The sequence below is a fragment of the Schistocerca cancellata genome, chromosome 3, assembly GCF_023864275.1.
Source record: "Schistocerca cancellata isolate TAMUIC-IGC-003103 chromosome 3, iqSchCanc2.1, whole genome shotgun sequence".
NCBI classification, from domain to species: Eukaryota; Metazoa; Arthropoda; class Insecta; order Orthoptera; family Acrididae; genus Schistocerca; species Schistocerca cancellata.
Window position 1 is genome coordinate 275,327,020 of NC_064628.1, and position 28,000 is coordinate 275,355,019.

The 28,000-nt window shown below is 42.8% G+C and overlaps 1 protein-coding gene across 1 annotated transcript in view; it reads left to right on the top strand.

Moving 5' to 3' along the window:
- The first annotated feature begins 254 nt into the window (after positions 1-254).
- The window catches only part of LOC126174934 (protein yellow-like), a 36,679-nt gene continuing 8,933 nt past the window's right edge, over positions 255-28,000 (top strand). Inside the window, exons 1-3 of the mRNA XM_049921391.1 lie at positions 255-281; positions 13,804-14,126; positions 17,588-17,787. Of these exons, the coding sequence (XP_049777348.1) occupies positions 13,820-14,126; positions 17,588-17,787 (507 nt within the window). The 5' untranslated portion in view covers positions 255-281; positions 13,804-13,819. The remainder of the gene's footprint in view (positions 282-13,803; positions 14,127-17,587; positions 17,788-28,000) is intronic.

The following is a 28,000-nucleotide window of genomic DNA, read 5'->3' on the forward strand; positions in this document are numbered from 1 at the left end:
ATGTTACGGAAGCGTTGAGCGGAATTTCACCAGTGCATAAATTAAACTATGATAAATGGGTAATTGCAGGTTAGCGACATAGTTCATATCTGTTTCCTTTGTTTTCCTTGATACAATGCTGCAGAAACTTGTAGTTGGTAATAACAACACAGTAAGAATACTGCTGACCTTCCGCAAGTTGATAATTTGCAAACCGGTTGCAAAATGCACCTATAAAAGTCCAGTGAGCGTACGTACTTTCAGGAGACGCCGCATTATACGCCTTTGGAGATCATCGTAAGGTAAGTCGAAGCGTATTCGTCATTAGGAACTTGTAGTGGATTCAAATGAAACCAATGCAATATAAATACCTTACTTGATATTACAGTTCGGAAAAGTGTGAGAAATTTATTTATTTCAGATTACTGTCTTTCCTAGAGACAGAATGTGTGTGAAATCCTAACACTCGAATTTAAGCTGTCCCTTTTGTGAACCACAACTCATTTCGCCAACGGAGCGTGTAGTGCATTATTCCATCCGTCTCGTCTCGTGTGATGAAGCAATTTAATGTGAACCTTTACATTCAAATAGAAATAACAATGGCTACTGGAACTGTACAAAGAAGTGTAGGTTCTGTCACTAATAGTTAATCCAAAACAAACAGTTCATTACCAAAGAGTACGCACCAGACAAGAGCATAAGTAGGAGCTATTTTAATACTACGTACTACAGAGGAACTTTCCTTAAAAATTTCGATGAACTGTCTAAGAACTGAGGTATCATAAAAATAACAAATTAAATACTTCAACTCCAAGGAGGTTTCTATTCTCCTCTCAAATGAAAGCCGCAAGTACGAAATATGGAATTTATTATAATATAAGATTACATCGTCCCTTTCAGATTCAAGAGCGGAACAGAAGTGGTTCATTTCATACCAGTCGTGATAATATATCTCGTACAATTTCAGCAATGGTAAAATAGTTAATGAATAGGTCAACATATACGTCCCATGAGCGCTCTATATGCACAGCAGAGATTATCGTAATAACCCACAGTGCGCTAAGGTAGTGAAATGTATATAACATTTCATTATCACGACAGCGCACAGTGCATTAAAGTAGCAACATATACATAGCATTTCCATATACGGATAAGATACATTACAGTGAGCTGGTTTAGGGTTTATCACATCGTGAATATATGCTGCCAGGACTGATAATTGTGCAGTTGTTTTTCTATTCTATAAAATTTACTTAATAATGCAGTTGGTCATGTTGTTTCTCCATTTGTGTTCTTAGGTTGTTACTTTCTGCATTACTGGTATTGGCTACATTCTTAGCTCAAAGTAGGCACAATTGAAAGTTGTACCCAATATGCAAACCTGCTTCCTGAACAGGTATTAAAGTAAAAAACATGAATGAGTGACTGGAGGTACGGAATTGACACAAAAAGAAGTAAGGAAGGAAGGTAAAAACAAAGAAATAGAAAGAGCTGTTGAGTAGCAGGTGCCCTTTTGTTCTTAAATCGATAAATTAGTAAAGTCTTTTTCCTTCAGCAGCTTTGGCTTAGTCATTCAAAGTAGATGAGAGATGCACAGTTGTCGTTTGAATATATTGCTGTGCTTAGTGCGTACGGGGTATAGTGCTGACACCAAATCGACTTCACTCGAATGGCAGCCAGGCATAGCCGAATAGCCTAGATTACAGCCCACGACCGGTGATCTGATTATCATGACCAATGTGACACAACTTCTCTCAATATCATTACATAGATGACTGAAATTTAACTCAGGCCTTTAAATCACAGTCTGTGGTCAAGACATACGCAGGGCCGCCCCGCTGTTTGTTGCGGCAGTCCAACTTGTGTATTCACATTTAATCGGCATGTTGCAGTGTGCGTACCTGTCGAGACAAGCGGTTGTCGAAGACGTCACCCGGATGCATTCCCGATGCATTAGCGGCCTCTGACTGTTGAAGCGGCGGTTGTCGTAGGACTGCCATCGAAGCAACGTTTTCCTCAAGACTGAACCTTTAATTGTGTTTACTGCTCTTGCACTGCACTGCTGTGAATAGCGTCTCGTTTGGCGCTTTAGTTCTCGATAGCGACTATCTTTGTACAAGTTGCTAGAGTAGTGAAGTTCATTATTGCCACTACCTCCATGATCCCTAGTTGTTTCAGAAACGGTACTCACAAATTTTCTCAGGGAGAATGCTCTACACGATCAGCTCCTAAAGAAATCATCGTTTACTTGTTCTCTGTTTTCACTCCTGCGATCGATTCCTTGGTTTCACTCTCCTATGTGACATCTTCGTAACCACAACTTCTACAGACATTCTACACTCCTCTGCATTTTTTCTGCAGTATATTTAATCGTCCACTATTTTTTTAATTACTTCACTTCGTACTACGCTCCTTCATTTAATTTTCATCAAATTTCCTGTTTCACATATTCCAATTTTTGCACTATACGTACTTTTCCCTCACGAATTGCTTTGCGTAGAACATTTTCTGCATTCTAACTGAACATTTAAACCGTTCAGTGATTATTAAACCCATAAAACTATTTTAGCCGCCTACGATCTGTCTTCTTCAAGCCTTCGAAGTTGTATAATTTTGCTTGGTTCTATCCTAGTTTAAACATTTCAAAATTCCATCTTCTGGTTTCGTTATTTCTCGCATCTATTTTCTTTTCTCTTCTTCTTTTTAATTTATTAATCCAAGTTCTGTTTTAAGAAGACTTTCCAATTTATTTATTTCTTTTAAATAATATATTTCGAAAGTAAAATATCATTTCAAAATTTTAGCGTTAGCGAATAATTCCCTAGTATTCCCATAACTGTTCTCAGCATTAGTTTCTGAAGCGTACTGAACAAGTTAGTTTATAAGCTAAATTGTAAGCACTAGTCCAGAGAGGCAAATATGGCGTTGCACTTAATTAATAGTGGAAGCAAGATTTAAGAAAAACCGTAATGTCTTCATAGAATTTGTGTCCTAGAAAAAGAGGTGACAATATAAAACTGTGCATGATGCCCAATATTTCCAGAAAAAATGGTGTAAGGAAAAACAGGTATTTATGGCTAAGAACGGAAGACGAAGAAGGAGGTGTTCAAATCAAAAAAGGGTGTAGCACACGGATACAGTCTTTCACTCAAAGTGTTCAATCAACTGTTCGAAGAAGGAATCACAGCAGTAAAGGCAAGGTTCAAATACTGAAATAAAATTCAGACTGAAAATACATCAATCATGATATTTGCTGATAACATTAATGTCCTCAGAGAAACTGAGGCAGAAAGAAGACCATCAAAGGGTTTGAGATGTGATACTTTACAACCATGCCGATAAGAAACGTGGTGGTTTTCCGCAGAATCGGCGAGGAAAGATATGTCTGGGAAACACTGCCAAAAAGAAGGGGCAGGATGACAGAACATGTATTAAGACATCAGGGAATAGCTTCCATGGTACTAGACAGAGCTGTAGAAGGAAATACCCGTAGTGGAGGACAAAGATTGGCCACTAAACAACTAAGGAAGTTAGGTGCTACTTCAAAATGAAGAGTCTGGCACGAGAGAGGAATTAGTAGCGGGCGCTTGGAACTAGTCAGAAGATTGATGGCTCAAAAGAAACCTGTGGCTGTACAGGTACGAGCAGCCCACAGTGGCTCTCTTTCACGCTGTCCTTTGTATACATTTTGTGATTAATCCCTTCTGGCCTGTTAATTATTTTATATGTGACATGTAAGCGTTGCCCCTGTGTTTAATTGTTCACCAGTACTTACACTTTTTTCATGTAAAAATGTCTTTTCCTTGTGTGATAATGTTATAGGCCATTTTAATTGTTTAATTCTAATGAAAGCACTCTTATAAATGTCGAAACCTGGTCAGTAAGAATTAAAATAATTGTGACCGAGGGCTCAATTGTTTCAATTTCAAAATAAACTCTTCCATTTCCATACAAATTATTTCCTGCTGTCTAAAAACTTGTCCTGCTACCCGAATCTTCTTATTGTGAACGTTTTTCAAATATTCATTTCTTCCTCTATTCTGCGGAGAACCTCGTCATTCCTTGTCTTATCAGTCTACCGAAGTTTCAACAGCGTTCTGAATCACCAGATCTCATATGCGATTTTCTTTTTTTATCATGTTCTCTCATAATCTAGGACTTATTTCCGTACTGCGAACGTTGGCTGCAACTTTACTAATAATTTCATGTACTGATTTCTCTTCGACGTTTGTATACAAAATGACATATCAATGTATTGTTCATTCTCAGTCTCTACGATTTTGAATATCTACTGTACAGTGTTGAATTTTTGCTCCTATTCCTAAACAATACATCGGGATATTTTGCAAAGACACGACTACCTCTCACCTAGCAACATCGATTTCTCCCCAATACTGACTAAAATATGTACCCTTCTTATCTGATGTAATAGTAACCATCCAGGTTAGCCGAAAGCGCTAATGCGCTGCTTCTTGGACTTGGGTAGGCACCTCGCCCCGGATCAAATCCACCCGGCGGATTAACGACGACGGCCGGTGTGCTGGCCAGCCTGGATTTGGTCTTTAGGCGGTTTTCCACATCCCCACAGGTGAATGCCGGGCTTGTCCCCACATTCCGCCTCAGTTACACGGCTCACAGAAATTTGAACACTTTCGTACTATTCCATAGATTACACTAGTCGCAGACAGTTGGGGTACACTAATTCCATCCCGGGGGGTACAGGGTGGCTGCAGGAAGGGCATCCGGCCACGCCTTCCACTAACATTGCCAAATCCCATTAACCATCCCGACCCTGCCTAACTGCAGGAAAAGACACAAGCGAAAGAAAGAAAGTATGAGATGTAATTGTAGTCAGTATTTAAAGCGAGTAAATCTTCAGTTGATTGGGAGAATTTACATGGAAGTTGAAACTTCATTCAGTGATGTGATGGCAGTTCTGCGTGAGTAGAAAGAGAGGATTAGGGCTTATTTTGACGCTATTGGGTAGTAAGGCGTATTTAGAAACCTATGCGAGGGAATGGGCTTATCTACAGGCAAAATAAAATTTTCAAAACTCAGAAGCAAACAAAATGTGGATAAGGACATCTTTTCTAAGCACTGAGTAGGAGGTGACGCTGATGAAACTGATGCTCAGTTACGTGCGTCCATGTTTAACACAGTCTATTAACACGTATTCACGGCATACGCAAAGCATACACCCTCAGTTGGGTTTGGTCAGTTGAGATAGGGAGTGATGTTGGAAGAGAGAGTAATCACCCTGAAAGTGTAGTTACTAAGTGCTACGATGGAGTTGGTTTGTACAATTGCACATGGAAACCAAATACCAACTGAAAGATTAACAGATGTAAGGAGAGTTGGAGGTAGTTTCTAACAATCCACGTGGATTGCTGCACACTACTTCTGTAGTAGTTGTCTCGCTATGTACCTAATTCATACGATTTTAGACGTTAAAGCTGGCACAATTGCGGCACTGGAATTTTCAGTACAGTGTGAGACATAGATAAGGGGGAGTCACCATTATCATATTTGTTGTAAAACTGAAAGTACCGAGTGCAATGTAGTTCTCGGAACACTCCTGGAATTTTCCTGAAATTATTTGCGGGGAAGATAATTGTGGCTGACAGGACGAGATCTTGGAAACGACTCTGTGTGAGGTGAGACGCACCAGTGATTAACACGTGTTTTAACTGATAGAACCTGCGTTCCAGTCTTGATCTAGTGAATCCAGCCATTCTGCGTGTCTTTTACCACAGGATATGAGTGACACTCGGAGGTAGGACCCACTATCAAACTATAAGGAGCAAACTTATTTTGGTTAACCTGAGGAGACATGATCTTCTATATGAACATTTCCCACGGTTGTAATTATACTGCGTTCCTGTAAGAGCATTGCCACTGTTATAACTACACCGTATTTAACACTAAAAAATAAGCTTATCTTCAATTCTGTGTTTAATCTAATCGAAAATGGCAAATGAGCTCTTCGATTTTTCGGTGATACTTAACACGGTTTTTCATTGGATCTATATATGACGGGTAGTCAAATGAAACTCGAGTTCCCGGCACAGCGCGTTAAGACATTGACTACCCTGGGAAGCAAAAATGATGAATTCCTGTTTCGTAGAACGCGATCGGCCGCTGACCGATCCACAACCACACACAGTATTACGCTTCCTCGTTGGCGGAAACCGACGTCCACGCATGTTTTCCTTCCGGTAGCCAAAGATATGAAAATCACTGGGTGAAAGTACCCGGCTTCACGGAGGAAGTAGAGGGTATTGTGTAACAGGATGGTTCCGTCCGACAGCGTTCGCACAGCCCGAGGATAAAAGGAAAACGCAATGCGGAAATATCCCACATCTCCTCCGCCAAAGACATCCAAAGCTATTCACACAAGTTCCAGTGAGGTCATTACGACCTACCTCTTCGACTACATGGGCCCTCTGATCGTTGAGTTTCTGGCATGTGGAGCCACAGTCAACAAGTAGCGCAATTAAGTCACTTCACAGACGCACCATAAAGTCTAAACGTCGAGGAACATCAAGAAAAACATGCATCGACGTCAGTTTCAGTCGGACGAGGAAGTGCAAGCCAGTCGCTTTCTACGAAACGGGAGCTGATCGTCTCGTCTTCTAGTGTGATGAATGTTTTAAGGCGTGTGGTGAATGCTACCAGTCCGTGGTCCAATATTGGCGGGTGTTCGGTTTTGATTTGAATGTCCTTTATATTTTTCCCTGTGATACTGAAAGTGCTATTCCGAGAAGATTCGAGCAACATACCACCTGTGAACTTGATCAAATGGTAAACAGTTCACAACGCCACAAATCACTGATTCGCTGCCAGGAAACGAAAATCTACCAACGACTGCCGAACTGTACTAAATGTAGCTAAACACCTAAGTCAATTACGACTCCTGTGACTTTCTGTCTGATGGAAGCCCATCAGACTGTGCTCGGTTATTGTAGCGATTACGCAAATCGTGATGCTATTCAGATTTTCGCAATAGACACGATAGTCAAAAAAGGCGACGTGGTTCGCGTATGTAGTGACTACTGATAAGCCGTTAGAGTAGCTGTGCGGTAGTATGCTGAAAGGTATCCTAATTTATAATTTGTCAGGCCCTAACTATCAGTCTGTCCAAGCAGTCTAAAAACACAAGGTATTAGAAGTTTAAAGGGTAAAATACGCCACTAAGTATAAACAACGGTGGAAGATAGATGTGCAGCTAATGCATTAGCAGCGATGAATCACAGTCCACATGTTATTGCGGAAGAGAGTCAGTGATTTTCTGGAAGGTACCAACAAGGATGTGGAGACTCCCAATCCACTGCCATAGTCAACCGCGCTAGCCCTTGCAGCTGAGGATGCATGGCGCGAACAGCCCGACTGAGGTGGTCCCATAGATTCTAGTTTGGCTTTAAATGCGACGAGTTTTGTGGACAGAGCAGTACTGTAAACTCATGCTGGTGCTCTTAGAACCAAGCATGTACATGAGCTGTGAGATACGTTCCTGTGTCCTCTTGGCAAACACTATTGTGCCGAGGAGAAAGAAACTTTATTTCGAGACGGACGTGGTCCGCAAGGATAGATGCATAATTCTGTAGATCGATTGTTCTTTCCAGAATGATGTGCCCGATGGAGCATATGACGTAATTCATCAGGATACGTCACCTATCGCTACTCAGTGGACAATCAATTGCGGTACTGGCGTGCAAATTTTAGCCTTCGTCGCATGAATCAGGCACCTGCTGCGAAGACCCGTACGCAGCAACGTTTGATGAAGGTACACATATGGTTTATCTGGGCAGTTGCTCAACAGATGTACGTCTATTCGCTCGCACACATCTATTACCCATCGTGCACGACAATTGCCTCTACTTCGGTTTTGGATAACGCCATTATGCCATGCACTGTGTAACAAAGGCGGCATGCGAAGAGTTTAGAAACTTACCCATTACGGAAATGCTTTCGCCATCGACCCGGAAGACAATAATCAATCTGCTTTGAACGTCAAACCAATCTCTCAATTTCCACACTAGGACAGCGACTGTTTGCGCGATCCCTCGACACGCTTTATATACCCTCCTCTGCTAGTGCTACCACTTGCCGTCTGTGAGTGATAATTGTACGCTGACGTCGAACATGGCGGTGGTCACATTAATTTGAGCTGAAGATTTCATGGGATTGAAAATTGCGGCCGACCGCAAGAAACCATCCTGAGAAGTCCAGATTGAAACAAATTTTGAACGAATTTTACAACAGTATCATTGAGGTACGAACAGAATTAATTGGGTAAGAATATTAAGGTATTGTGGTATTTGGTTGAAAAACAAAATTTTCCTTAGTAGGAATGGCGACAGTCTGTTCTCCACGGCTGTATGTTCCGCCAATAAACGTTAGAGATGTACGGTCACAACGGCGATGTAGGAAATGATTCTCACACCAGGAGGAAAAGAGATTGCTCTGTATTTTAAACATAGCTGCACAACAGCAACGGTTCCACGTAATAAGACTAAAAACAGCCGACCAGTTGGAATGGATAAACTAATCTTTACCTAGGTTTCGACATATTTAATACTGCCGCCTTCTGAAGAAGACAGATTTAAATCTGTCGAAACCTAGGTAAAGATTACTTTGTCCATTGCAACTGGTCGGCTGTTTTTAGTCTTATTATTGCTCTGTATGTTACTGCCGGGTACTTCTGCCTTATTCACATATAATCCTCGCAAAAGACTATGCAGAACACGCTGTTACTACTAAAAGCTGCTTAACGTCGATCATCCTGTGGTGAGTGGTACAGGGGTAAGATGTTAAAGTTAGTCTAACAAGAGGCTATTCTCGTAAAATCTACTTCCCAGGAAACAGATTCTAATGTTGCTAAATGACTCTCCGGCTATTACATCTCTGGACCTAGTTTGTATGGCACCTGCTCGAGAATCTGCAAGCGGTGCTCACCTGTTACGCAGTCCAGGTAACAATGTTTGTTCGGCCACCGTACAGAACTACACTGAAAAGTCAAAGAAACTGATGCACCTGCCTCATATCGTGTAGGGCCCCTGCGATCACGCAGAAGTGCCGCAACACGACGTGGCATGGATTCGACTGTCTGAAGCAGTACTGGAGGGAACTGGCACCATGAATCCTGCAGGGGTGTTCACAAATCCGTAAGAGTACGAAGGGTGGAGATCTCTTCTGAACAGCACGTTTCAAGGCATCCCAGAAGGCATCCCAGATCAATAATGTTTATGTCTGGGGAGATTGGTGGCTAGCGGAAGTGTTGAAACTCACAAGAGTGTTCCTGGAGCCACTCTGCAGCAATTATGGACGTGTGGGGTGTCGCATTGTCCTGCTGCAATTGCCCAAGTCCGTCGGAATGCACAATGGATATGTGATCAGACAGGATGCTTACGAATGTGCCACCTGTCAGAGTCGTATCTAGACGTTTCGCGGGTCCCATATCGCTCCAACTGCACGCGCCCAGCACCCTCACAGAGCCTCCACCGGCTGGAAAAGTTTATGGACTCATGAGCTTGCCTCCATACTCCTAGACGTCCATCCCCTCGATACAATTTGAAACGAGACTCGTCGGACTAGGCCACACGTTTCTTGTCTTCACCAGTCCGATGTCGGTGTTGACAGGCCTAGTCGAAACGTAAAGCTATGTGTCGTGCAGTCATCAAGGGTTGATGAGTGGACCTTCTGCTCCGAAAAACCATATCGAATGGTTCAAATGGCTCTGAGCACTATGGGACTTAACATCTATGGTCATCAGTCCCCTAGAACTTAGAACTACATAAACCTAACTAACCTAAGGACAGCACACAACACCCAGCCATCACGAGGCAGAGAAAATCTCTGACCCCGCCGGGAATCGAACCCGGGAACCCGGGCGTGGGAAGCGAGAACGCTACCGCACGACCACGAGATGCGGGCAAAACCCATATCGGTTATGTATCGTTGAATGGTTTGCACGCTGACACTTGTTGATGGCCCAGCGCTGAAATCTGCAGAAATTTGCGGAAGATTTGCGGATTGCACTTCTGTCGTCGTTGGTCCCGTTCATGCAGGATCATTTTCCACCCGCAGCGATGTCGAGGATTTGATGTTTTACCGGATTCCTAATATTCACGGCACACTCGTGAAACGGTCGTACGGAAAATCACCATTTCATCCCCAGCTCGGATGTGCTGTTTCTCATGGCTCGTGTGCCGACTATAACACCACATTCAAACTCACTTAAATCTTGATGACCTGTCATTGCAGCAGCAGTAGCCGATCTAACAAATGCGCCATAGGCTTGTTGTCCTACGTCGGCGTTGCCGACCGCTGTGCCGTATTCTGCCTGTTTACTTATCTCTGTATTAGAATAAGTATGCCTATACCAGTTTCTTTGGCGCTTCTGTGTAGAACGGCGTGTGAACACATCGTCCTTCTGGGAAGTTCGGAGACTTATTTTATCCTGGCGTAAAAGTGACTTCAATACATTAAATACTGGGGAAACATGAAGTAACAAATGTACATTACAGATGTGCATTCCACCAGTCATTTGCGGGCAGCGCATCTCGTGGTCGTGCGGTAGCGTTCTCACTTCCCACGCCCGGGTTCCCGGGTTCGATTCCCGGCGGGGTCAGGGATTTTCTCTGCCTCGTGATGGCTGGGTGTTGTGTGCTGTCCTTAGGTTAGTTAGGTTTAAGTAGTTCTAAGTTCTAGGGGACTTATGACCATAGATGTTGAGTCCCATAGTGCTCAGAGCCATTTGAACCATTTGCGGGCAGGCAGAGCTACATAGTGAACGTACGACCGTAGTGTGTCAACACTATTGTGTCGCAGATCGCTATGGAACAACGACCTCAACATCTCTGAATCAACTGCTCAAGACACTCTCCCGAACGTTTTGAAAGAGAGGAAAGTGTGAACGGTTTGTCAGCACATCTTGACGTCCGAACTAAAAAACAATTGAAATGAAAAACGCAGGCATTTCGTTTCTGCAAAAACTTGGGTGCTATCTACAGGAATCTACCACAGAACGACAAAGTGCAGAATTGGTCTCTGATCCTTCCCTCACGACCGACGCAGGTGCGAATGTGACCCGCGAGTTGAGTAAACATTCCAAAATGCACTCTTTTTGCAGTTTCGCATAGTTGTATGAACGTTTTGTACATTCTATTCAAGCATGAGCGAATATGTAGAACACCGGAAACATTAGAAGTACCGTATTAACTTTTCTCCATTTTTTGGCAATCCAGTCCCGAAACCTTTTGGACTGACGGGGGTAAGAACGCAGCTGCGTGTTGCGTTCCGCACAGGAAGGACGGAACATAATTTGTGGTGTCACCATTGTGCCCTCTATCTGTCCAAGACCACATGCACCGCTTGTTTCCTACCCTAATAACTTTCAGTTCTAGAGTAAGCACGGCACTGGCTCTCTTTTTCTGATTATAACTCTCTGCACACAAATTTGCATGCTGCGAAAACTAACACTGTCGCCAGTTAACACAACATTTGTTGTGTTTACTTTATTCAAGTTATTACTACTGCGACAACAGCTAAGCTAATTCACCTTGCATATGAACACGATAATTCATCTAAAACATTTTACGCACATCTCGAAGTGCACGCGAAAGCTAGAGCAGATGAAATAGCGCTATTGACTAAAGCGTTAGGTGGTTCACTCCCTCTCGCTACCGTGCATCGCCGTGTCAACCCGCCTTCTTATGTGCAAGTCAATTCCTTTTTTTCAATTTTGTATCATCAATCTTGTGTCAGGTTTGATGCAGCCCACCACGAATTCCTCTTATTTGTCAAACCTTTCATCTCAGAATAGCACTTGCAACCTACCTCTTCAATTATTTGCTGCTTGCATTCTAATCTCTGTCTTCCTCTAGAGTTTTACCCTCTACAGTCTCCTCTAGTACAATGGAAGTTATCCCTGATATTCCTATCCTTACCGAATCTGTGGGGAACCTCTTTATTTCTTACCTTATCAGTTCACCTAGTTTTCAATATCCTTCCGTAGCACAATATCTCAAATGATTCGATTCTCTTCTGTTAAGGTTTTCACTACCACACACTGCTGTGCTCCAAACGTGTATTCTCAGAAATTTCTTCCTATGGTTGGTATTATCAGAATTCTCTTCGCCAGGAATGCCATTTTTCTAGTGCTGCCGGCGGGATTAGCCGAGCGGTCTCGGGTGCTGCAGACATGGGCTGTGCGACTGGTCCCGGTGAAGGTTCGGGTCCTCCTCGGGCATGGGTGTGTGTGTGTTTGTCCTTAGGATAATTTAGGTTAATTAGTGTGTAAACTTAGGGACTGATAACCTTAGCAGTTAAATCCCATAATATTTCACACACATTTATTTTATTTTCTAGTGCTGGCTACTCCACTTTATACGTCCTCTTTCCTCCGTCCGTCACTGTTTATTTTGATGCGTAGATAGCAGAACTCCTTGAATTAATCCACTTCATAATTATCAACTTTGAAGCTAAGTCACTAGCAGAAATCAGGCATCTGCTCTTTTATACACCACCTCAGCAACTCAAATATAGTGGATATGTCGTGCCAAAAGTATTGGTGTTATACAGGTTCCCAGAGGGCTCCAGTAAAATCTTCAGAAAACATGACTAGTTTACGAGAACGAAATTCGTCAAAGTCCTCTTGAAAATTCCAAAATGTTTACCAGCCCATTACGACGCTCGAATTAATAGTAAAGACGTAAGCGCACTGTAGTATCTCTTTCTGCCTCTGAACCGGCAGTTGCCACTATCGATAGCGCAGAGTGTGATAGTTAAGGAGTTGTGCGTGAGATTTTGTTGTGGACACCTCGAACAGAACCGGACACACCGCCTGGAAAATGCCACCTGTTGTGCTGCCAAAAAGGAGTTAAAAGCTTCGCTATAGAAGGTATAGATGGAACATCAGAGTTCATGGGCAAATATAACTCTAAATTTTTATGAAGAAAATAGTCTCTGCATTCGTGTGTTCGTCGAGCGTCAATCGTGGACTCGACCATAATTCAGTGAACGCTGTAAATGAAGAAGGACTTACGAACCGAGTGCAATTAAAATGGGTAGGAGATACAGTCGTAGAGTAGTTGTTAGCAGCGTTAGGACGAACTAACGGTAATTACAAGAAACTAATAATTAAAACAGCGATTTCTGAGTGACTGAGATGTTGTTAAACGAACTGTGTGATTGGACAACATGACGTTAGGCTCCAATGTACTGAAAGTGGGCCACTGCGGCTGAAGTACTTAAGACAGTTTACGTCTGTTGTGCGACCGTAATAGTCTGAAATCTGTAGCCCAAGTTAATATGTTCGACTGGTAGACTCTATGTGTTTCTTTACCAGATATTTGCGTTCTCATATTGTGCATGCACCCACGACTTGAAGTTAATTACGTAAACATTTTCAGGATTAAATTTTTGTTGGAAGTTGCAGCACTGAAATGATAAGCTTCAAGGGGAAACAGGAACACGCTGTTATCCACACGGTCATTAGATGTTCCGATCCACGTCCCTGTGTTACGTAGCATTAGCCGTCTGCAAGCCATCCCCGTATTTGAGATAACTGATAAACGGGCTAGACCATTACCTACCTTTTGAGCCCCACCCCCAGGGTCCTTTCAAGGAGCACTCATGCAGCAGCTGGCTGTTGTTGACTCAGCAGTTTGTATGTAAAAGTCCTAATTCTCCTTGTGGATATATGAATTCCTCCATTTAATTTTTCCATTAAAATAGTCGCAACTATAGAGATGTTTATTTCTCGTTTGCTATGCTGTAATTTGTTACAGTACTGAATCTTATTTACAAAATATTTACAAATAGGTGCGAGCCGAATCCAATGGGATCTCACGTGTGCGCCTTTGCACTGTTGGTGCTGCTGCTGGTGGCGGCTGGTGACGCCAACCACAAGTCAAGCCACGCCACGAGGCACGGTGGGCGTGTCAGAGCGTCTCACGGGATCAGCAAGGCGTCCCCAGTGACGAAGGGGGCGAAGGGCCAGAGCTCTTCCAACGAGCTGAAGCTGGAGACTCTCAAGGCCTCCAAAGAGATCAAATTCGACTTCGGTGACGATGGGACGTTGGAGAAAGAAATGATGGCCACGTGGCGCTACGACCCCAAAATGGTTCTGGTATATGACGTGACGAGTAAGTACCCCAATTAGAAATGTATTTGTTGTATTTTTATACATAAGTATTTGTTATCGCATAAAGCATATTTACTTAACAGAAAAAAACACCAACATCTCCACTCTGAACGTTTACTGTAGAACTATCACTATTTCTGTAGGAAAGAGAGTGCAGAGTGGCAATAGGAATATGTGCAGAGAAACATAATTCACTGCTAACGAAGTGTGAGTAAATCAGTCTTATGACTCTGCGTTGCTAACTATAAAACTTTACTGGACACAAATCAATTTCATTTCACGACATATCAGGGAATATGGATACAAATGAATGAAAGAATAAGGAAAAAGAAAAACACCTTCATTGGATTTCTTGATATCAAAGAAGTATCCGTCGATTGAAAGCGTAGAACAGGGGTGTGCAGCAGGCCGCGCGCGGGATGGATCCAGCGATTGTTTACATGCCGGCCGGAGTGGCCGTGCGGTTCTAGGCGCTACAGTCTGGAACCGAGCGACCGCTACGGTCGCCGGTTCGAATCCTGGTTCGGGCATGGACGTGTCTGATGTCCTTAGGTTAGTTAGGTTTACTTAGTTCTAAGTTCTAGGCGACTGATGACCTCAGAAGTTAAGTCGCATAGTGTTCAGAGGCATTTGAACCTTTTGATTGTTTTGAAATCGGCCTGCGGAACAACTTAGTGGGGGAGCGAGGCGCTGACATTGTACTCCACCCGTTACGTAGTTTCGGATGTTCCCCATTCTGTTGCTCGTATTTTTCCAGTTTGGTTTCTTTATAATAAATACGGTTAAGGGTTTTAGACGTTTTCGAGTGAACATAGAAGTGACGGCTTAATTTATTTAGTGTCACAAAAATTACCCATCCCTATGCGATCTGTCATCAAAGGTATTGTTGGACAAATACCTAAAATATTTGCTAATAGTGTTTGTGGAGACTGGAACCCTAAATTTCTAAAATTTCTGTGACCTGCCTGTGCCCAAAAATCGAAAATATTGCTTGTCGATTGGGGTTGCCATTCTGATTGCCATATTTTGTTTTTATGATCTTTCTCGTATTGAAATTAGTAGATAATTCGTGTCCACTGTAGCATTAGATCACTGTAACAGTTGAAACTCAAAGTAATTTATTATCATTTAAGGGCAACTAGCTGCTTTTATAGGTGTTTATTTTTCCATGGTTACGACTCAAAGTAGTTGGCACCCCATGTTAGGAGGTTTATTTTTATTTACTATCATGACCTTCGTCTCTTGACTCCCACAGTTGCAGAATTTTATTACGGGACTTTTTAAAAGAGCTACCATAAAATTGTCTTAAGTAAAGAAACACTGTTCACGACATACAAATGGATGTAAACATTTGAGTATTGGGTGAACACAAAATGGATGTACTTTCAAAAACGCCTTTCTTGAGAGTAATTTGTTTCGATAGCGTGTCGGGAAAGAGTTTCCATTCATATAGATGCATTACCTCACCAACATTTAACTTCACGAACACTATGGTTGCAAAGTAATGCGCTAGGAGCGCCCCTGTCGCATCATGCGAGGCGCCGGCCTGCAAGCTTAAGTAAGTATGCAAATTAGGGCCGCGCGTCACCAAAGCTTGCCCATGCCTGAAGTAGAAGAAACAGAGACAGAAGAAACACACACAAACATCAAGAAAAATAACAAAAGTGAAAAATGAAAAAAGAGAATGTAAATAAGGAAATAAAACAGCGTTACATTATTTCTCTCCGTATATTTTGTAATTATATAAGAATAAGATGAAATTAATGCAAAACAATACAAAGAGATTTCTCTTCCGTAGATGTCAAAACTGGGAAAAACATAAATTTAGTTTCTCCATGTGATAATTTTAGAAGGCCAAACCGATAGCGTATTACGAAATGATCTGTCTTGGAGGGATGTCACAAGCTAAGAGGGGTAAGTCATAACTAGGGACCCCATGAAGCTGTTCGTGTGTTTACTTTCTATTCCTCTTTGACGCAATGGCGCCTGTGCGGGGTAGCCGCGCAGTTTGAGTCGCCTTGTCACGGTCCACGCGGCTCTCCCCGCCGGCGAGTTCTCCTTTGGGCATGGGCGTGTGTGTATTGTCCTTAGCGTAAGTTAGTTTAATTAATGTGTGAGATTAGGGACTGATGACCCCAGCAGTCTGGTCCCGTAGAACCTTACAACAAATTAAAAAAAAAAAAAAACACCATGACCATCCGCCCTCCAGTGCTGCTAGCCTCCATGGGTTGATTACACCATATCGGTCTTCTTCTAGCAATACGGCGGAAGTACGCACTTCACAGAGGACTGCAAGTTTTACTTACATTGAGCTTATACAGTTGGTGTCTACTGTATCTTATATCCTGCATGGCGCTATCCGGTAAGCTATTTTACAGATTTCTTCCATTCTCAAAGTTCCGGTTCCATCCTACAGTGTTATTTTTTGGATGATATTTACCGTGTATGTATAGTAGTTTCCCTAGATGTTTGTTAAATTTTAGGCATTTATCGTCGTCACAGTAGAGTTCCATTTATTATTTGGTTTTCCCCCATTTTTTCTACGCTTGACTCATTCAGGAGGTATGCTCTGTGCATTTTTACAAGCGTCTGTTGGATGTAATAAATTTTATTACGACAACCCTCCAACGTGATTTGACTCTTAACGTGGATAACTTCCCGAATGCTGGGACTCTGCAATTATCCACCAGCAACAGATAAGGATAACCATTATGAGTAGTTGTCATTGTTTTTTGTTGAATGGTTACCCTATCTATGGGTTTGAATTTTACACCATTGTCTAAACAGTTTCTCACGGTGATTAGTGTTATTCGCAGATAAACCTGGAGATGTGTCCAGTGACGTGAAACCGGTTGTTGCAAATAAACCACCTTCATATATCTACGTAGCTTTTGGAAACACCTCATTATTATTGACTTTTTCAATTTTTATAATTTCTATGATGATGATTTATTGAGTTCTGAGTGTTTTTTTTTTCTTTTTATTGTTACTCACAATGTCACTGAACCGTGACTGCTATGAAGAGACGCAAAATAGTATCCTGGTGAAATACGTTATTGATTAAAAACCAGGGTGATATGAAGGGCACGGTTTAATAGCAGTGTCCGTAAATTAAATCCTCGTATTCTTGTATGGTGCTGATACACGCCACTACTGTTTCGAAACACAGGATTTAAAATGTAGTTAGTGAAGACCTGTATACAAATCGTAGCAAACAAGCACACTACTACCAAAGCGTCGTTATCAAAATATAACAGGCTGTAACTGATACGTTCATGACGTAATGGAGAACTGAACACAAAGTGGAGGGACAACTTTGCATTAGGATAGGTTGTATACGCTGCTATGGGTGAGCTCAATACCGTTTGATGCGATGTAATCATGCTTCAGTCGTAGTGAATTCTGTAGTTAGATGCCAGACAACAAACCCAAAATTAACTGCCTACGTTCACTGGTTTTCAGTGGATAGTTACCAGCGGAACCGCATATTCCTGACGACGCCTCTCATGCGGCGCGGCATTCCGGTAACGCTGAGCACGATCCCCTTCGACGGCGAGGAGGATCCAAAGCAGAAGCCGTATCCCAACGTGGATATACACCGCACCACGGAGGACACCATCACCGACTGCGACAATCAGCTGGTGGACATCGTCACTACCGTGGTGAGTCTCTTGTGGCACATACATCTACCTTTGTGCTCTACAAATCACGTCACAGTGTGCGGCTCCAAACTCAGTCTCTGTGCAGACGCTGGAGAGCTGCCACCTACCATCCGGCGATAGTTTCAGTCACATCGGCATTCCAAGCTGTTCTCGCTCGATTATAGGACAATTTTTCTATAATCGTTCATGAACAACGAGGAAATTTCGAACAAGTGTGAAGTCAATAAAACCGAGGCTGAAATATACTGAGGTGCAAAAAATCGTGGGATACCTCCCAGTACCGTGTGTGACCTCCTTTTGTTCGGTGTAGTGCCGTAACTCGACGTGGCGTAGACTCGCCAAGTTGTTGGAAGTCTCCTGTCTCTAAAGCCGTCCATAACTGCGAAATGTTGCCGGTGCTTGATTTTTTTGCGCGATCTGAGCTCTTGATTATAACCCACAAATGTTCGCTGGGATTCATGTCGGGCAATCTGGATGGCCACATCATTCGTCCGAATTGTCCGCAATGTTCTTCAAACCAATCGTGAACAACTGTGGGGCAGTGACCTGGCGCATTATCATCTACAAAAGTTCCATTCATAAATGGCTGCAAACGGTCTCCAAGTAGCCGAACATAACCACATCTAGTTAATAGTAGGTTCATTTGGACCAGAGGACCCAGTCCATTCCACGTAAACGTGGACCACCCCATTATGGGAGCTGCCATCATATTGCACGGTGCTCTGTTGAAACTTGGGTCGCCGGCCTGAGTGGCCGAGCGGTTCTAGGCGCTACAGTCTGGAGCCGCGCGACCGCTACGATCGCAGGTTCGAATCCTGCCTCGGGCATGGATGTGTGTGATGTCCTTAGGTTAGTTAGGTTTAAGTAGTTCTTAGCTCTAGGGGACTGATAACCTCAGAAGTTAAGTCCCATAGTGCTCAGAACCATTTGAACAACTTGGGTCCATGGCTTCGCGGGGTCTATGCCACACTCCATCCCTACCATTAGCTATAATCCACTAAAATATGGATTCATCTGACGTGGCTACGGTTTTCCAGTCGTGCAGAGTCCAACCGATATGGCCACGAGCCCAAGAGAGACGCTGCGGGCGGTGTAGCGCTGTTAGCAACGACACTCGCGTCGGTCGTCTGCTGCCGTAGCCCATTAACGTATAATGTCGCCGCACCGTCCTAACGAATACGTTTTCGTCGTACGTCCCACAGTGATTTCTGCTGTTATTTCACGAGGTATTCCTTGTCTGTTAGCACTGACATCTCTACGCAAACGCCGCTGTTCTCGGATGTTACATGAAGGCCGTCGGCCAGAGCGTTGTCCATGGTGAGACGTAATGCCTGAAATTTTGTATTCTAGGAAAACTCTTGAGACTGTGAATCTCGGAACACTGAACTCCCTAACGATTTCCTAAATGGAATGACGAATGTGTCTACCTCTGACCACCATTCTGCGTCCGAAGTCTGTTAATTTCCCGTAGTACGTCGGAATCTTTTCACACGAATCACCTGAGTACAAATGACGGCTCTGCCAATGTACTGCCCTTTTATACCTCGTGTACGCGATACAGCCGACACCTGTATATGCGCATATCGTTATTTCATACCCTTTGTCACGTCTATGTAGTCTGCGAGTCTGACTACTGAAGGGCCACACAGCAGTATCAGAATTAAAGAGATTGTAGCGGGGCGGCGTTGGTGATGCTGCACGTACGTCGATTCTGCTGCCTCTCCCAACTGTGTCCATAAAGAGACTGATATAACTCAATGATTAATGCTTTGAGGAAGCAGATAATGACGGGCACTATAAAGAACAATTGCTGTTATTGAGTCAGAACGGTAGTTTTTTATCCACTAATGCAGTGCCAGTGTTGTTCAGAAATACGATTAAACGGTCCTTCCGTCATACATGCATGCCTGAAGGAATTTAATAGTATACCTGAGCAACACTCGCACTTAAATATAGTTTTTATCCGCCAACACTTGGCATGAGTGTTTCAATTAAAACGTCTCCGCTGTACGGTAATATTCATAATGGGTGTACGAGTACACGTTGGAGACACAAGGCTGACGACATATGGAAGTTTGGGTCTGGCCGTGAATCGACCTCGGATAGGATGGCAAGGGAGTAAGCGTGAAAATCCGGGCTCGTGTTCCGGTCGGTCTCAAATTTTCACTGTTGTCATTCCATTATTCAGCTGACTGTTGTCCATATTCGCAACAGAGAATACATTTCGAGTAATAGTTATTGTTGAAAAGACGACACAGCAAATACTTTTATACATTCACAATAAATGAGGACGAGGAAGAGAAGATTAGTGTTTCACGTCCCGTCGACAACGAAGTCATTAAAGATACAGCACAACCTCGGATTAGGGAGGGATGGGGAAGGAAATCGGCCGTGCCCTTTCAAAGGACCACCTCAAAATTTGCCTGAAGTGATTTAGGGAAACCACGGAAAGCCTAAATCAGGATTTCCGGACGCGGGTTTGAAAAGTCGTCCTCCGGAATGCGTCCCCGATGCACTAACCATTGTGCCATATCGCTGGGTCACAGATAATTAATATTTTGCGTGCCACTATACGATTTTTATATTGTGAAACTCTCAACTGAAATAACGCGCCGCGAATAGTTCAAAATAGTTCAAATGGTTCTGAGCACTATGCGACTTAACTTCTGAGGTCATCAGTCGCCTAGAACTTAGAACTAATTAAACCTAACTAACCTAAGGACATCACACACATCCATGCCCGAGGCAGGATTCGAACCTGCGACCGTAGCGGTCTCTCGGTTCGAGACTGCAGCGCCCAGAACGAGTACGGCAACTCCGGCCGGCTGCGCGAATAGTCATATACCAGACAGATGAGCAACTTTAACAGAACACTACGCGTTCGTAGATATTATGAATTAAACAAATAAACAAAAAAAAAATAGAATTTCTCCACTTCAGTAACTGCGAGGTCAGCGGTGAGTCTTGCCAAGCGAAGAGGCTCGAGTTCGATTTCTTTCCGGGTCGGAGATTTTCTCCGCGCTGAGCAGTGGCGCTGAGTAACAGAAATTGGACTTCATTCCGAACACTCTCAGTGGGAAGTAATTATTTTAATATTCCACCTCGGCCAAAACGGAGGTACCTGCAACAAAGTCATTGCGGATAATCAATTCGATAAACTGACTCTCAACTGTTAGAAATTATAGGAAGTAACTAGACCTGTGATATTACAGGATCCTTACAAGATACAGGAGAAACTGAAATTCTGTGCACGTATTTCATATCAGACATTTTAAATTAGCTCCACTGCTACACAAGGGGACTGCTAAGTCCACTGACAAAATTTAACAGGCTGCTGAGAGATATTTTGGGAGTAATTTGGTGAAAGGGACACACGGTCACCTGTGGCTTAGTACAGAGTAATTTCATACCGTTTCTTACCACTTTTAACTTCTGTATCTGTAAGGCAATGAATACATTTGCACAAAAATGCGAATGTCGACGGTATTCCCTGTGTGTCTTGGCTGAAACCATTCTTGTTCCATTCACTCACCGTTCTCACTTCTCACAAGAGCCAATGTCGGTGTTGATGGGCACAGGCGAGGGGCAAAGCTTTGTGTCGTGCAGTCATAAAGGGTACAGGAGTGGGCCTTCGACTCCGGAAACCCATAACGTGATGTTTGGTTGAATGGTTCACACGCTGACACTTGTTGATAGCCCATCATTGAAATCTTCAGCAATTTGCGGAAAGATTGCACTTCTGTCACGCTAAACGATTCTCTTCAGTCGTCGTTTGTTCCGTTCTTGCAGGATCTTTTCCCGGCTGTAGCGATGTCGGAGATTTGATGTTTTACCAGATTCCTGATATTCACGGTACACTCGTGAAATGGTCGTATGGGAAAATCCTCACTTCATAGCTACCTCGGAGATGCTGTGTCCCATCGCTCGTGTCCTACTGTAACACCACGTTCAAACTCAATTACATTTTGATAACCTGCCATTGCAGCAGCAGTAACCGATCTTACAACTGCGCCAAACACTTGTTATCTTATATAGGAGTTGTCGACTGCAGCGCCGTATCCTGCCTGTTTACATATCTCTGTATTTGATACGCATGCCTATACCAGTTACTTTGGTGCTTCAATGTATTTTAACAAATGTTAAGATGTTTGTGAAATTCTAAGGGACCCAACTGCGGAGGTCATCGGTCCCTAGACTTATACATTACTTAAAGTAGCTTATGCCACGAACAACACACACACACACCCATGCCCCGAGGGAGGACTCGAACCTCCGACGGGAGTGGCCGCGCAGTCAGTGACATGGCGCCTCTAACTACGCGGCCACTCCCCGCGGCTGTATTTTAACACAAACAAAGATAACTGGGTAGCAAAAAATTAATCATTACTCAGTAACGAGCCATTGTAGACTACGAAGCCGGCCGGGGTGGCCGAGCGGTTCTAGGCGCTACAGTCTGGAACCGCGCGACCGCTACGGTCGCAGGTTCGAATCCTGCCTCGGGCATGGATGTGTGTGACGTCCTTAGGTTAGTTAGGTTTAAGTAATTCTAAGTTCTAGGGGACTGATGACCTCAGAAGTTAAGTTCCATAGTGCTCAGAGCCATTTGAACCATTTTTTAGACCACGAAACCTCTGGTATCCCAGCTTGACTGGTTCGAAATCCTGCCAGAACGCACGAATCTAGACGATAACCGCTATTCAGCGCTCCAAATACTTGCGAGAGAGGCTTTCACCCCGTCAGCGCTAGGTGCCAGCACCAGCCCATCAGCACCCTTGGGTGTGCTCTAAAGCAAACAGCGCACAGGTCCAGACCCAATCAACAGCCAGCTTATCCCATGGTCCCCAGCAGTGATATACTTGCGGGTCTACGTGGATAAGAAGCGTCTCTTCACACTCTACCTGGCAGAGATGAAAGAAGCGTGACTACGCATGCTTCAACCATTGGTACCATTTTTCAAGTGCATTCACCTGAACAGCAGCAGGAAGATACAGCTTTACAAAGCAATAGTGGAACCTAAGTTCCTGTGTGGTCCGACATCTTGAGGAACAACATGTATAACGAATTTCATATACTTTATGTAATACAAAACAGTGGTCTACGTATGGCCCGGGAGGCCTGCTGGTGGGACACCCACAACGGAAGTTCACGACGCAGTGAAGGAAAAGTCTCTGCATCAAAAGTCAGAGACAAAGCACAGAAAATGTTCGACACAATTGACAACTTGGCGGCACAGCTCGGCAGTTGCGGATTGTAGGAATTGTCCAACGGGAGACGTGGATCAAGTATCGTGTGCCACGGTCTATACTTCGCATCCAAGATAACACACATCCCACCACCGCTCTACGCAGCTGCATACCACACTGAGTGAAGTATACCCTCCAACAAAGCAGTTGCAAGGATGAAAATATGAGCCCACGTCCTGCCTTACGTGACTGCGCTCACGTATCGTTCCTTGTACACAGCGTTGCGGTGTTTCACACGCTGCTACGTCTCGGCTCTCATTCTGTCTTACACTCCGGACTTAACCGGTCCGTTGCGCTATCACATTGTTCGTCCATCGTTAGTGGTTTTCGGCGACTCAGCATCGACGCCCTTGGCCGGACGGCCAGCGTCCCCCGGTCGTATCAGCTTGCGGTTACTATAAGAACCATCTATCGAAACACTCAAAATAATATGCCGAACTAACTTGGGAATTTTGTCGGCGAATTTCGAGTTCACAGGGTATCGCTGCATTCGCAGATAGACATAAGCAGCTAGACTCTCTTGGTTGCTCTGTGGCTTCCCGTGATCGTCTCTGGGGTTTCGTTTACTGTGCTTAATGCAGAGTTAAACGCAGTATTGAAGTTACTGGAATGTGGTGAAATCTCACGTCAGACCAGTCTGTTCGTTCTTGTTGGTGATTCTTTAATAGGCGACTTATAATAGGGTAAATAGGTAGAAGGCTGTAATAAGGGACAAATCACATTATATCAAAAACTTTTTATTGTCCGAGACTTGTTTCTAAGACGTGATATCTAAGTTTCGTCCAGTACTAACATCGGCAAGCATATAAAATACTCTTATTAAACCACTAGTATTCTCGTGTGTTAAAATTTATTGCTGAGAGTATACTTGTTTTTATTTTCTTTTTATTTTTATTCTACCATTTATTAATCGCCTAATTTTCACGTAACTAAAGTGAAATGAAAGAGGAGCTACATTTTCCTGGCTTTCAACATGGATGTGATATAAGAACCAGTACATTAACCACAATATATTTAAATTTCTGCCAACAGTTAATGACAGTTAAGTTTATCTTTTACGTGACTCTAACGCTTTGTTAAAATGAAGCGTATACTGCAGATATAACCTCAGATAAAATATAGGTAAAGCATGCAAATATACCGCCGCATGTCGTACCTGCCGAAGCAAACCATCTCATGTAAACTATCTCATTGCGTGTATTACATAGTGCATAACGTGCGTGTAGTGACACACAACGCTGAAGTTATCTTTAGAACGCTGTGTATCTATTTCCATCACACTGAGCGTGGTGGTGATAAGTTCCTAAGGGACCACTCTGCCGAAGTCATGGATCCCTAACCTTACACACTACTTATACTAACTTACGCTAAGGACAACACACACAGCCTTGCCCGAGAGAGGACTCGAACCTCGGACGGGGTGAGCTGTGCGAAGCGTGGCAAGGCACCCGAGACCGCCCGGATACCGGCGCGCGGTTCCCCGAGCATGTAAGTGATTCTTGTCAGCCATATAACTTCGATATGCTGTTTGTAAATATATTTCTACTTATTAATAAACTTCTAGCCAAATTATTTCATACCTCCTTCAAACAAATAGTTAACAAGAGCAAAATAAATCAAAACGGAACTGTAGGAATAGGTAAGTCATATAACAGTAGCACTTAATTTGGTTGCGTCAGTAAAACGAACTTTCAGCCTCGAGTCTTTAGGCTCAAATGAAAATAATATACAACGAAAGATATCAAATGCTAATCATTTAAAAGCCTCACCGCTAAACCCGAGTGTGTGAGAACAGTCTCTTATTCTGTAACGGCCAGTCATTTATAAAATATGAAATATAAAAACATCCAGAATGCAGACTGAAAATTTTAATAATATTGGAGTATTAACGAAAGGCAAACAGCTTCTAATGCATGTAACCATGGATTTCTGAGTAGCTAGCAAGATTGAATGCCAGTCGGCAGGGGCTGGGGGTGAGATTCTCGGAGATTTTATCCACTCGGAGCTGGGTAGTGTGTTTTCATCATTTCATCATCATCGACGCTCAAGTCACCGAAGTGACACTGAATAAAAAAGTTCTGTCTGGGCGGGCAAACGACCGCACATGGGGTCTCCCAGCTAATAATGGCATACGATCATTTCGTTTCTCTTGCCACGTCGCAAACCTGATAAAAGTGTGTGAACATTAGGCAACTGAATATGCGAAAGGTCCCGAGACACATTGCGCCTAGCATAATAAATTACAGGCTGTCAGCGAGTGGCAGCAGAAATATAGTACAAAGTATGAAAATGAACGTAACACATTAGCAACGCCAAGGTAATGCACGAGGATGACGTCTAGAAGGAAAGAGAAAACTCTTTCCAGCTGTAGAAACCAGTTTCAGAATGGAATGTACAATTTATACGCTTGAACATATGATTTTAAACGAACAGAATATGAAGTACCTGGCGAAAAAATGTGTTTTCCGCAAACTGAGTACGATGCATAACTTCATTTCGAAGCAACACAGTAACAATGACTAAATATTTTTCGATTCATTATGAAACTGTGATGTTGCACTACTAAACGAGGAAGGTTAAATTTTATTAAACTACTAGTTTCACTGACTTTGAAAGAGAAACTATGCATAACGAAGAAAACAAGCGAACCTGAAAAATTTTTTTTAAAGTTTGACCTAGAATGAAAACGTAGTGGGACATTATGACCTACAGTGGAACCCGACTACCAACAAAAAACAAAAACATATGAAGGTGATATGGTCCTACTAGTCGAGAACTGGAAAGACACTAAAGAATAAATGCTCAACCTATAAAACAAGAAGATAAAAATAGTTTTCAAAATCTCTTTTCTTCTTTTCAAATGACAAAAATAATGATAAACGTTTTAGAGTGGGAGAATAAAGAATAGGAATCGTCAGTGGATAGGTCAGGTGCATCAGATGGAGCGCCCTCGACAGGAAGGCCCCGAAATCTAGTAGAAATAGAACTGAAATGGGCACCCAACTCACCAAAAATACGTATAACAGAAAGTCTCTCTCGTTGGATGCAAAAAAATAATACACCTTAAAAGGTAACCAAACGAAAAGCTCTACACGTTGGAAAACACTGTCCCTCAACAATCACAGCCCAAGTGAAATGCTGCATATCAAGGTAATGAAGGTATTAAGAGAAATAGGAGGCTCCAATTTCCGTAACAAGTAGCTGATGCCCATCAGAAATGAAATCATTTACCAACCATCCGCAAAACACTCAGACAAAATGAAGGATATTCACTTTTATACGCAAATTTTCAGAATGAATCAAAACGTATTAACGAAGAAACTGACTACTCTAGCAACAAAAAACCAAGCCAAATCTGTTTAAGAAGGATTTAAGAGCACTGAAAATTACTGAAAACTTCCCCACTGGTAAAACTCAGAAAGTAAAGAGGTTCCAAGACAAAATCAAAACTATATGAACGATCCAAATCTCTTAAGAAGAAAACAAAGCAAGATCACAAAGAATGAAACAATACTGGACTGTAGCAAGGCACAGAATTCTAAAAAGTTATTCTTCTAACGTACTCTAAAGTCAGAAGAAACGAAAGAAAAAGAAGAAAACGTTTAGTTATAAACTGTCATTCGGAACGTTCACTGAAGGCATCTTCCATCAATACGACGCAATCTTAAGAATGGCACATTCTCCGCTTGCATCTCCAGTCCGACTACTACAGAGGCTCATCAACGAGATACCTAACATCAGTCAGTTCCTTCACCTGTTTAAGTTGTTATTAACATTTTACCTCTGTCACTGCGCTTGGAATACATGAAGTTATCTCTTGAATGCACAGTATTTGCGTTAGCGAATAAGCCGAGTTTTCACATTGTACTTCTGGGCAACCACGTATCAGCACTAGCTTAACGGCTGCTTACAAAATGTCTATGATGTGAATGAGTAAGATGGGCAGGATATAAACTGAGGATAAGCAATAGAATGGGGAGGAGAACGCGAACAGAAAAGAGAGGAACCTGCTGCCAGACTAATCGTCCATTACTTATCGTCTTATTCACCAACTTAGGGTTGTGTTGTAGGAGTCACCGTACAATCTGATTAAAGACTGTGCGCTTGTTATGGCTAATATGATACAGCTGCAGAACGAGCAGCTTTGTGTGCCAGTAACACAGTGGCACTGCCATGGAACCCGATAAGAACACCATAGAAAGAGGAGACTTATTCCGATGCTTCGAGGCTACCTGAGTTATTCTCCATCGTTACAAATACATTCACTGTGCAAAGATTTCCATTTAACTGGAGGAGGACTTGTCTATGGAGGAAGAGAAAATTAGAGTTAACGTTAGTGTGAGGCAATACAACACAGAAATATATGAATACTGTAATGGGGAAAGGGCAGAGAGTGAAAGTAATGAGCAACTCGGCACATATATTTCAAGAACAAAAGAGATCGGTAGACACTTCTTTAGTAGTTTCAAACTATCAGCTATTTCCAATGAGTTTTGAGTTAAATACACACAAGCAACAAGTACAGTATTATTGATTACCGCTGCACTTTGTGTTGTTCACTTGGGTACCTGAGAACTTCCTACGCAATGTGGCAACTGCTTATTCCTACTATTAGTAAGGATTACCGTTTACTTCTACATTAAATTATTCCTGACAGTAAATTTTCCTTTAATTTTTCTATGATGACCTAGTGTTCATCGGTAGCGCACTTTCCGAGTTGTTCCATTTGTTATTTCCTTTACATGATACCTTGCCCTCCTCATTCACTCACATATGGTGCCCTGTTCCCAACGTAAAGTTCCAAAAGCTTCTTTCTTTATGGTAATTTAATGCATAAAAGGCTAGATATTTGGAAGCAGACAAACGTTCCTTATGTTATATGCTCTTGGTATACCCATTTGTCTTCTTTTTCCATTCCAGCAGGAAACTAGCGTCTTTGTCCAATAGGCAATACTCTTCCACTCTTATCT